At 36.6% G+C, this 12116-nt stretch overlaps 1 protein-coding gene across 2 annotated transcripts in view; it reads left to right on the forward strand.

Annotated features, from left to right (window-relative positions):
- Positions 1-12116, forward strand: part of LOC127448720 (neuronal growth regulator 1-like) — a 219094-nt gene that overhangs the window by 124254 nt on the left and 82724 nt on the right. For both annotated transcript variants that reach the window (XM_051711476.1, XM_051711475.1), the window contains exon 5: positions 2866-2986. In XM_051711476.1, coding sequence (XP_051567436.1) covers positions 2866-2986 — 121 coding nt within the window. The remainder of the gene's footprint in view (positions 1-2865; positions 2987-12116) is intronic.

The raw sequence follows: 12116 nt of genomic DNA on the forward strand, positions 1-12116 counted from the left end.
GTATAAATTTGTAAGATTTCATCACGTGCAAATGTCCAGATATCTAATGCGGAAGTAAATGCGAGTTTTGTGCACGAGGCATTAAGGACATGCTTATTAATATTATGCTCTTACCCAAACCCCTTATCTAAACCTAACCGATCAGTAGAGTGTGTAAACATGATAGGAAGCTGTTGTGTTTGACAGAAGCAAGTAACTGTCGTGTATTAGATGGAAACGATGCCAGCGACGTCATTGGCTATAGTGAAAGTCATATGAATTCATTCGAGTGCAGTCGTATGATATCATACAAATTAGCTAAATTTAGAAAAGTCGTATGAATAATTACGATTTCACTGTGAGAGTGTAGGTTAGATGATATTATATTTTTTTTAAAGTCAGCATGAATTGGCTTGATTAGCACAGTTTTATTTCCTGTATTGATGTATTTCATGTTGAAACAGGAATTTGGGGTAGGACATATCGAAGGGCCAATAGACAGCAACAGACAGCAACCGTCGGGTTCCAGGGGTAAATATCCCATTAATTTTCTCCTTAGGTGAATAGATTTTTTTAATGATAACTTATTAACCTTTAAAAAGAGACCTACCGTGAGCTCTGAGATTTTTAATTGATGAAATTGATGGCTTGTGTTGAGCCATCAGTCTGCGTAAATTTAACGTATTTTTTTTAATTTATTATTATTATTTATTTTTTATCGTGTTTATAGGGCTGGGCGATAAAACATTCTTGAAAAACAATCCTCAAATGATAGGATAAATAATTTATGAAATTACTTTAATAAGAGAAATTACTTTAGAGTAATGTTTTATATTTATGCAGTGTTCTACATGTAGACGATCAGGTCACTGAAAACGCAAGAAGTTTGGCATTCTTGAGGTCTAACAAACATTTGGAATGCATTTCCTTCACCATTAATGTAAATGATAAATATTAATATTGAGCAATAAAAAAAAAAAAAAAAAAAAAGTCCATATCGCCCAGCCAGCTTAATAGAGCAAATTCTAGTGAAGAACTACACTATCCATGATCCTGAAGCGGATTGTTCCACCAATTAGAGAATTGGGGCATACTAAGCGCACCAAAAAAGCTATGCATCGACCACCCACTTCAAACACATTGTGAATGAAGCGAAATCAAGTCGGTCTCCCTACACTACTCAGTTATTTCCAAACATCAGAATCAGGGACTAAAAGGTTTGTCATTTCGGTTTGTTCTGAGCAGAAACTGTATTTTTTAATTACAGTTCTGCCATTCCACAGCCTCCTTTCCAAATGGTAACTGGTTAGAATGAAATAAAAAAATGGTTAATAGCTTTCTTTTAAAATGGCAATCTATAGCCTTTTGTTGACGTCACAACCATTAATATAGCTATGTTCGGAATAGCATTCTACCATACTACTGACATTTAGATATACTGTATAATATACTTTTGCATGTCAACATGTTAGCCCAAACATAGCTCATGGTTTGCTAATTGCTATCGATATACAGTGGCAGGTGGTATTCTCATTCTAGAGCATTGGACAAAATGAGTGATTGCAGTGTGAGTCATCAATATTTTTGGTCTGTATTCCTGGAAGAGAGAGACTGTACATATTAAATTTGTATATCTGCTAAGTGAATGTTGTCAAAGTTTAGGCGTACACTAGCATATTAATGGCTTCTAAGCTAACCGACTAGTTGAGTGCCACAAAGCGTTGATTTTAATTTTATGGGGTCTTTAAATGCTGCAGATGAGTGAGTTTCCATGATATGTGAAACAATATAAATCTCACAATAACATATGTTGAAAAATAGAAGAAATAATTGATTATTTGCTTCCATGTGCAATGTTCAGAAGCTTATACCATCATATATTTTATATTATGTGTCATAAATATTTGGTTTAGCTACAGAGCCTAAAGTCTGAGAACATCATTCTTTAAAATCGGGGAATGTTACTGTTCTCACCACAATAGTGGAATTTATTTATTTTTTTTCAGCTTTCAGATAACATGAAACGTATTACAGAGAAGGCCTGGAGAACTTCATACCTTCAACTGTGGGGTCATGGAAAAGAATGTCAGAAATTCAATCAGGAAAAAATAGTCTGAACACAGACCTCAATAACTCGCAGGTGATTTTCAAAGACTGAGTTGCCTGGAATATAAATGTCCCCCACTCAAATTCAGACATTGCAAGTAATTTAACGCTAGCTAGAAAGACATAAGTGGATCACCTCCTTGAAGGCAGTTATTTTCTATTTTTTATATACCTTGTTCAACTTGGTATTCTATACATAGTTGATTTATTTGTATGTACAGTATGTTAAGTTTGGTGTGGTTTCTTTAAAAGCCAAATGTCATTTTGTATTTGAACACATTTGAATAATGTCATAAGAAATAATATACAATGATAATTTATGTATGATTATCTCTTTTTTTCTCTATTGAGCATGTTGTTACTTTTTAGCTGGCTGGAAAAATAAAAATGCCCTGTACTTAAAGCTTGCTCAAAGAGATTTGCACTGCATTTGTGAACATGAAAGAACCCTCATTTTACATGCACATGTTCAGAGCACCTTCCTCGGCTCCCCAGCCTTTGAACAGCCATTAAACAATTTATCACCGAGCAGTTAATTTCATTTCTCAAACCCTTGGGATAAATGGTATTTCTCAGCAGTGCACCCATAAGATTTGCACGTGTTGACCACTCTCAACCTTCTTGCTAATTTATTTCTGCCATTCACACGATTAGTAAATCAAAACACTGGATTTTAGAAGGCTTTTCCACTCAGCCTCAGAGGGTTAGTTTGTTTGGGTTGACTTGTTATGCATGTTCACTCTTCCCCTCAATCATCTCAGTTTTTATTTTATTTTGCAGATCCTCCAGCAATCCATGAGATGAAAAGTCACGGAGTTCGACCCGGTCAGATGGCTCTGCTGAGATGTGAGGCAGCAGCTGTCCCCTCTCCCATCTTCGAGTGGTACAAGGGAGAGAAAAGGTAAAACCAAGAGTGATAGATGATAAAAGCCTGCATTTCATTAGTTTAGGAGTGCAGTGATTATTTATCATACATCATGCAAAGTATTAAGTGAGTTTATTCGTGGTTCAAAATGCTTACTGCAGTGAAGATTACTGTCAGTGGAGTCCCCTTTTTGTGCCTGTGTAATAAGATGGTGGTGCCTTTTTAGATTCATGTGAAATATTTTGATGAATATTTTTCAGTCTGTTGGTTTCTTTTAAGGAGCTGTGAGCGATGTTCTTGGAATACCATGCATAATATGTCCCTACTACTTCAGTGTCAGTCCTAGGTTATGTAAATAGTGAAACAAAAAAAGAGTCAGGGGAGCAACCCATGCTTTTTTTAGCCTATAAGAAACCTTGCCAATCAGAAGTGCCTGTAAATAATTTTGCACGTTTGCTAATATTTGGGTTTTAACATTGGCTATTTTATTGTAGGTTGGAGTTTCGATGAAAAGGCATAGTCTAATTCAGTGCCCAAGTCAGGCAAAATTTAGCGAAACTGTAAAGTAGTTTAGCTAAAGCACCTTTAATCCACATATTAATAAAAATGCATCCATAATTTCAGCCTGATCTCATGAACATTACGTGACGTTTCATTTGCAGAATGAAATAACATGCCTTATTACAGGTTTGGCTGTAGTTTCCCTGTGAAATGTCCAGCAGGGGGTGCCAAAAGCAAGTGAAATGGTGTCGTAATCAGGCGAGGTTTTTAGGGTGAATAGTAGATGGAGGTTTTAATAAGTAAAACATACCTCCCTAACCTAAAACTTTAACCTAAACCTGACCAATAGTGATCTAAAATCAAAAGAGAGGTAGATACAAACAGACATCCTTACCCTTGACCAATGCCTAAACCTAACCGATAGGGTCCAAAAACAAAATGCAAAATAAAAAGCAAATTTTCTAAGGCAGCCACGTCATTTCTTGTCACTTCTATGACACTCTCGTATCACGTTAGCTTTAGTTCTTGACAGGTCTCGAACAGCGTACTTCCAAGTCCAAAGTCCAACGCTCTTATCAGGTGAGCTACCGTGGAAGCAAATAACATTGGAATATGTATGTAAATGTAGGTGAGTCTGTAATACAAGTGTTAAAATTTATCGTTTTTCAAAAGATGCATTGTAGTAAAAGTGTCTCGATATCATAACATGGCAGCATGTGAGTATAGTGCAAAAAAATATGTGTTTATAAATCATAATCGGCCATTGTAGTTTTGGTGATTTGGATGAAAGTGAAAGTTGAGTTTTAAACTAAAGTGTGTAATTTCTTCCACCAAACAGAATTGCTTAAATAATCACTGTCATCATACAGATTCCAGAAAACTGCCCAAGTCTTCTGATGGTTGTAGAAACAGATAACCCCACCTTAAATTTACACCATTGGTCAAGACAATGGAATTTTGTATGCCACAGTTTTACACTTTTAAGTAATATCAACCTAGAATGGCATACTTATTGTTGAACTTGTATATTAAGCTGGGATATGAGAAAGAATTTTACCATCGAAAAATTGCACATCATCTTTTAAGATTTAATTGTTGAAAGTTCTTAAGATCTTAAGCTGCATTACAGTCTTTGGTGTTATTATAAGATATGGATCTGAAGCTTATCAAATATTACAAAGTGCCTTATTAAAGAGTCTTAAATTCGACAGATAGTGACTCTTGGTATGGCATAAGCTCATGAAAAACACTTTTGCAAAGTAACCATCATTTTGAACTGAATTCAAAAAATAATCTTTTAACTTGCTAGATCTGAAATGTAACATTTGATTTGATCAATCAATCAATCAATATGCAAATATATCTTAGTTGATCGTTATGTTTTATTTTATGGTATGTTGTAACTTTAAACATTTATTAGTCAGTGTTAGATGTTTTTATTTTTTTTAATTTTTTTATATGGATTAGGAGTTAATAGTAATTTTAGTGGCTGTGTTTTAGGAACTTTAATGATGACGTTTAAAGATGACTGAGAGGGAGAATCTTAAATCTGAGAAACAAAACATTTCTGGGTAATAAGTATTTTCATTTTCAGAAAGAAATACCAGTGCTTATATAACAGGTTCATGATGGGCAAGGAGGAGGTGGGAACCGGCTGAGCAGTCAATGAACTTTAATGACATAAACAAACTGAAACATAACATAAAACACATAGACGCACACACACAGCGGTCGCATATGTCTCTCTCTCTCTAACTGGCAATCCCCGGCATGACGTACTCCCCTCCCTTCCAGGAGAGGAGGTGTTGCTCTTCTGGCTGTCCTTCCAAGCCCTCAAAGAATATTGAATTCAGTATGCAAATAAATGCAAGTAGAAGATGAATCACATTTCAGTATACAAATATGACAATCATACCATCTGTATTGGTTAGATTTTTAATGGTTTCATGGTTATTCTCACAATGCAAGTCAAATGGTTATTTTCAAACTTAAATCTACACTGTGTAACTTTTGGCATTCTAGCAGTGGAAGCATAGAATTGCAAGTTACTTGTGGAGGAACACTGTTTTGGTAATTAGGTGAGCTGGGCTTTGGCTCTGCTCTTCTGCGTGAATGAATCTGATTGTTTGGGGAGAACCGGTGTAAGCATGGTTACAGGTGATCAGCTTATCAATGTCACTAATGATAACAAAACTCGCCCCTTCCCTTAAAAAATGTAAATTAAAAAAATAATGAAAGGAAGAAAAAGACGGATATCCGAAAAATATGTCTTATTAGCTGGTAAGTAGCATATCTTCCTCTGTTGTTTTGACTCATTGAAAACAATTGTTTCAATTGTTATGAAAGTTAGGCAACACTGACATTAGGATTGCTAGTCATATCAGATAAAGTCAGACAGTGGAAACTATTATAACTTAGCTAGTAGGCAAATAGACTAAGGTAGTAACTGGTTTAGAGACTGGGTTGTTACCAGCATAAATTCCCATTGTCCTTCCTCGAAAATGAAATCAAACACTGCAGTACCACAATCCATTATATAATTATAATAATTGTATTTATTTATCACATGTTATACATTTGCACATACAGGTGCATCTCAATAAATTAGAATGTCATGGAAAAGTTTATTTATTTCAGTAATTCAGCTCAAATTGGGAAACTCGTGTATTAAATAAATTCAATGCACATAGACTGAAGTAGTTTAAGTCTTTGGTTCTTTTAATTGTGATGATTTTGGCTCACATTTAACAAAAACCCACCAATTCACTATCTCAAAAAATTAGAATATGGTGACATGCCAATCAGCTAATCAACTCAAAACACCTGCAAAGGTTTCCTGAGCCTTTAAAATGGTCTCTCAGTTTGGTTCACTAGGCCACACAATCATGGGGAAGACTGCTGATCTGACAGTTGTCCAGAAGACAATCATTGACACCCTTCACAAGGAGGGTAAGCCACAAACATTCATTGCCAAAGAAGCTGGCTGTTCACAGAGTGCTGTATCCAAGCATGTTAACAGAAAGTTGAGTGGAAGGAAAAAGTGTGGAAGAAAAAGATGCACAACCAACCGAGAGAACCGCAGCCTTACGATTGTCAAGCAAAAGCGATTCAAGAATTTGGGTGAACTTCACAAGGAATGGACTGAGGCTGGGGTCAAGGCATCAAGAGCCACCACACACAGACATGTCAAGGAATTTGGCTACAGTTGTTGTATTCCTCTTGTTAAGCCACTCCTGAACCACAGACAATGTCAGAGGCGTCTTACCTGGGCTAAGGAGAAGAAGAACTGGACTGTTGCCCAGTGTTCCAAAGTCCTCTTTTCAGATGAGAGCAAGTTTTGTATTTCATTTGGAAACCAAGGTCCTAGAGTCTGGAGGAAGGGTGGAGAAGCTCATAGCCCAAGTTGCTTGAAGTCCACTGTTAAGTTTCCACAGTCTGTGATGATTTGGGGTGCAATGTCATCTGCTGGTGTTGGTCCATTGTGTTTTTTGAAAACCAAAGTCACTGCACCCATTTACCATGAAATTTTGGAGCACTTCATGCTTCCTTCTGCTGACCAGCTTTTTAAAGATGCTGATTTCATTTTCCAGCAGGATTTGGCACCTGCCCACACTGCCAAAAGCACCAAAAGTTGGTTAAATGACCATGGTGTTGGTGTGCTTGACTGGCCAGCAAACTCACCAGACCTGAACCCCATAGAGAATCTATTGGGTATTGTCAAGAGGAAAATGAGAAACAAGAGACCAAAAAATGCAGATGAGCTGAAGGCCACTGTCAAAGAAACCTGGGCTTCCATACCACCTCAGCAGTGCCACAAACTGATCACCTCCATGCCACGCCGAATTGAGGCAGTAATTAAAGCAAAAGGAGCCCCTACCAAGTATTGAGTACATATACAGTAAATGAACATACTTTCCAGAAGGCCAACAATTCACTAAAAAATTTTTTTTATTGGTCTTATGATGTATTCTAATTTTTTGAGATAGTGAATTGGTGGGTTTTTATTAAATGTGAGCCAAAATCATCACAATTAAAAGAACCAAAGACTTGAACTACTTCAGTCTGTGTGCACTGAATTTATTTAATACACGAGTTTCACAATTTGAGTTGAATTACTGAAATAAATGAACTTTTCCACAACATTCTAATTTATTGAGATGCACTTGTATACAGTGAAATTCTTTTTTTTTTTCACATATCCCAGCTAAGCTGGGGTCAGAGTGCAGGGTCAGCCATGATACAGCACCCCTGGAGCAGATAGGGTCAAGGGCCTTGCTCAAGGGCCCAACAGTGGCATCTTGGCAGTGCTGGGGCTTGAACCCCCAACCTTCTGATCAGTAACCCAGAGCCTTGACCGCTGAGCCACCACTGCATTATAAAATGCCCCATTAGAGTGGCTAACGCTGTCTAACGAACTACCATGCAAAGAGAACTACATCGATCCAATAAAATATTTTACCTGTCAAGCGAGGAAAAACTCCATCTCTAGGATTGTTTTAAATCCTTTATGATCTCGGAGTTATCGCCACCTCTGAAAAGGATTCCCCAGACTGGTTGATCCATGGTCAATGTTGCTCATGTGTTGTGGCTACAAGCTTTCAGCTTCAAACTACGACACCTATCACAACACATACACACGTGCTGTATAGCTGGACCTTCTTTTCTTTATTTACGGACATGACGAAACATGCATGAACGACTGATGGAAGTATGCATTTTCCCGCCAGATCCGTCCCGACATCTCTAAAATATAAATAATTAGTATAGGCTTACCATAGTAAATCATGGTAAGGCAAAAACATGGTTTGGAAGACGGATTGTTGGTGTACTTGATCATTAATTAAATGTTGTTCATTTCTAAAAAAAATCTTGTATAGTGTAGCTTTAAGTATAATGTTTATAAAAATCTAACGCTGAAGCCATCTACAACCCCAATTCCGAAAAGTTGGGACAGTATGAAAAATGCTAATAAAAACAAAAAGGAGTGATGTGTAAATTATATTCACCCTTTGATATATTGATAGCACTACAACTAAACATTATATGATGTTTTACCTTGTGAATTTATTTATTTATTTTTTTGTGAAAATGTACAGTAATTTCAAATCAGATGATTGCAACACACTCCAAAAAAGTTGGGACAGTCGAGTGTTTACCACAGTGAAACATAATTTCTTCTAATAACACTTATTAAGCATTTAGGCATTAAAGACACAAGTTTGTTAAGTTTAAAAAGTGGAATTTTTCCCCATTCACCCATTATGCAGGTCTTCGGCTGCACAATTGTAAGGGGTCTTCGTTGCCGTATAGTGCGCTTCATAATGCACCACACATTCTCAATTGGAGATGGTCAGGACTGCAGGCAGGCCAATCTAGCACCCGCACTCTCTGCTTATTCTGCCAGTATGTGGTTTGAAGTTGTCCTGCTGAAAATTCTGGGACATCCCTGGAAAAGACAGTGCTGGATGGCAGTATATGCTGCTCCAAAATTTGTACATATCTGTCTGCATTAATGGTGCCCTCACAGATGTGCGAGTTACACATGCCATGGGCACTGACACACCCCTGGCCCATACAGACACTAGCTTTTGGACCTGATGCTAATAACAGCTTGGATGGTCCTTTTCCACTTTGACCTGGAGAACACGATGGCTGTGTTTTTTAAAAACTATTTGAAATATGGACTCTTCAGTCCAAAAAACCACTGTTCTACTTTCCATCTAAGATTAGACCGAGCCCAGAAAAGTCGGCAGTGCTTCTAGACAGTGTTGATGTAGGGCTTCTGCTTTGCATAGAAAAGTCTTAACTTGCATCTTTGGATGCAGCGGCGAATGGTTTACTATAGTTATTCCAAGCCCATGTTCGTGATATCCATTACAGATGATTGATGTTTTTTTTAAGACAGTGATGTCTGAGGGATCAGTGATCACGTGCATATAGAAGTGGTTTTCGTCGTGCCCTTTACGCACCGAGATTTGACCAGATTCCTTGAAACTTTTAAGTATATTGTGCACTGTAGAGGGTGAAATGGCCAAAATCCTTCCAATTTGTCTTTGGGGTACATTGTTCTCAAAGTGCTGGATTATTTGCTGAAGCATCTGTTGGCAAATTGACAAGTCTTGATTGATCCTTGCTCTTGAAGGACTAGGCTGTTTTTGGAGGCTCCTTATATATTATGACACAATTGCCTCACCTGTTTAATATCTGTTTCACATTGCCTTGTTATTTTAACTTGTCAAATTGTTATTAGTCTTAAATTGCCCCTGTCTCAACTTTTTAGGAGTGTGTTGCAATCATCTGATTTGAAATTACTGTACATTAAAAAAACAAAACAAAGAAATCACAAGGTAAAACACCATATAATGTGTAGTTGTAGTGTTTTCAATTTAGCAAATGGTGAATATACTTTACAAATCACTTCTTTTTGTTTTTATTAGCATTTGTCATCCTGTCCCAACTTTTTTGGAATTGGGGTTGTACAAAACAATGTTAGAATGGAATATAGCAATTGAGCTATTTGAGTGATATAAATACAGCGTTGCCTTGCAAGTACTGTAATGAATACTGTATTACTGTATCAATTAAACTATAGGCCTAAATGAAGTTTGGTTCCTCATCAAAACTAGAGTAGCTAAATAAATAACAAATTTATCCTAAAAAGAAAAAAAATAAGTTTTACTAAAATGATCAATGGTAAAAAAAATTATTTCATGTGATACAAGTCTACTTCTGAACACACATTTATTTTATATAGTCACTTTAAAGTAAAATAGGTATAAACCAGAGATCTATCTTAGCATCTTAACCCTGCATTTTAATTGTATGTTTGCATAACCTCATCATTAGTAAAGAGCATTCCAAGTCTCTGCACCAATCAGTGTTGACTCAAGTGGTGGTTCTTGAATTTAAATACCAAATTACCCCATTACCCGTCATTTACCTACTCTTGCTGAGTACGATCTAAATCAGCAGTTCACACTGTGCTAATTGTAATTATAGGCTTCACTCAATTCATTCAAATTGCAAAGGAGGCTTATTGGCATTGGATCTGCAGTCTGCTTAATCTAAGGCTTTACATTGAACATTGTTGGAAAAAAAAGGTCTGATTCTACTGTATTTTTCTGTTTCAATGTCAACTAATGGCAGGGAGGCACAGGAAGCAAGCAGTAAAGGAGAATAAGCATTATTGTAATAAACAGAGAATCCAAGAGGAATCATGCAGTGTGTTTTGGTGTTTCATGATAAGATAATCATGAAAAATTATATGATATTCATTGTTTTTCTCAATGAGCTAATATAATAATAACATTACAGTAATGGTAGCTGGGTCTCAAAATGAGGTACTTTTTGTGATATAGAGCACACACGAAATCACAGCTCCCTAAAACACTTTGGTATTTACGAGTTGCAGTATCTAATTGCTTTTTTGTAACAGCAGAGTACGAACAGAATGATTTATCAGCATGACAATTCTGAATAGATTTTATAGAGGTTATTATGTATAATAGCCTACAACACATCAATACAGCGTGGTAGCAATGACCTTTTGTTTTAAGAAAAGTTTTTTGCTCATACTTAAGTAAGTGTCAGCAAGAGGGCAAACAGCTACTTAGAGTCATGGGACAAACGGTCAGCACATATCTACCTGTGAGAGCAACATGGATGACCCAGAGCAACTGCACCTGAACCTTAGACCTTGACAAAGCTACAACCCATGTGCACATTTTTCTACTTTTCATTTTCCCTTAGGAAATAGCATGTGCACATATGTAGATTGCAACGTTAAAGCACACTTTGACCTGAATGCGTGTTGAGTCCCACACCATACTACAGTTTAGATTCAGTATAGAGCATAAATGCATATTCTTTACATTAAAATACTCATGAACATGCAGCTGACTGTGTTCTCATTACATCATAGTAGTTGACACAGTAGACAACAGTAGAAGCGAACAGTTCATACTACTATCCGCTATACAGCCCCTTGCTGCAATGTTAAGAGTGCAACAGGTACTTGTGTTGCGATATGAATTGCAGTTAAAAAAAATAAATAAATGCAACAACGCACAAATTCTGGCTTGTATAGCTAGAAGCGACTGCTTTCACATGCTTGCCTGCCTAGAGTATGTTTCGGCCTTAATAATGTATGAATTTCATGCATTAGAAAAGCCAAGTAACTGGTAAAAGTGATTTGTTACAGATGTATGAAGTCAGTTCCCCTCAGCCACAGGTGTAGTCACATTAACTGTGGACATGTTCCACATAGTTTGACAAGAAAGTGTCTAAATAGTTTTTGTCTTCATTTTTGTTAAAAGGAATAGTTCTCCTCCATAAATGAAAATCTGAAAATCATTTACTCACCCTCAACCATCCCAGATGTTAATGACTTTCTTTCTTCTGCAGAACACAAATGAAGATTTTTAGAAGAATATACTGTTATCTCTGTAGGTTCATAGTAAATGAAGGTTCAAAGTGAATGGTGACCAAAACTTTGCAGCTCCTAAAAGCACATAAAGGCAGCATAAAAATATTCCATATGACTTCAGTGGTTGGTCTTCTGAAGTGATCCAAATGATTTTGGATGAGAACAGACCAAATGATATGAAACCACTGGAGTCGATTACATTTATGCTGCATTTATGTGCTTTTTAGAACTTCAATCTTT

The sequence above is a fragment of the Myxocyprinus asiaticus genome, chromosome 12 (assembly GCF_019703515.2).
Source record: "Myxocyprinus asiaticus isolate MX2 ecotype Aquarium Trade chromosome 12, UBuf_Myxa_2, whole genome shotgun sequence".
Lineage (NCBI taxonomy): Eukaryota > Metazoa > Chordata > Actinopteri > Cypriniformes > Catostomidae > Myxocyprinus > Myxocyprinus asiaticus.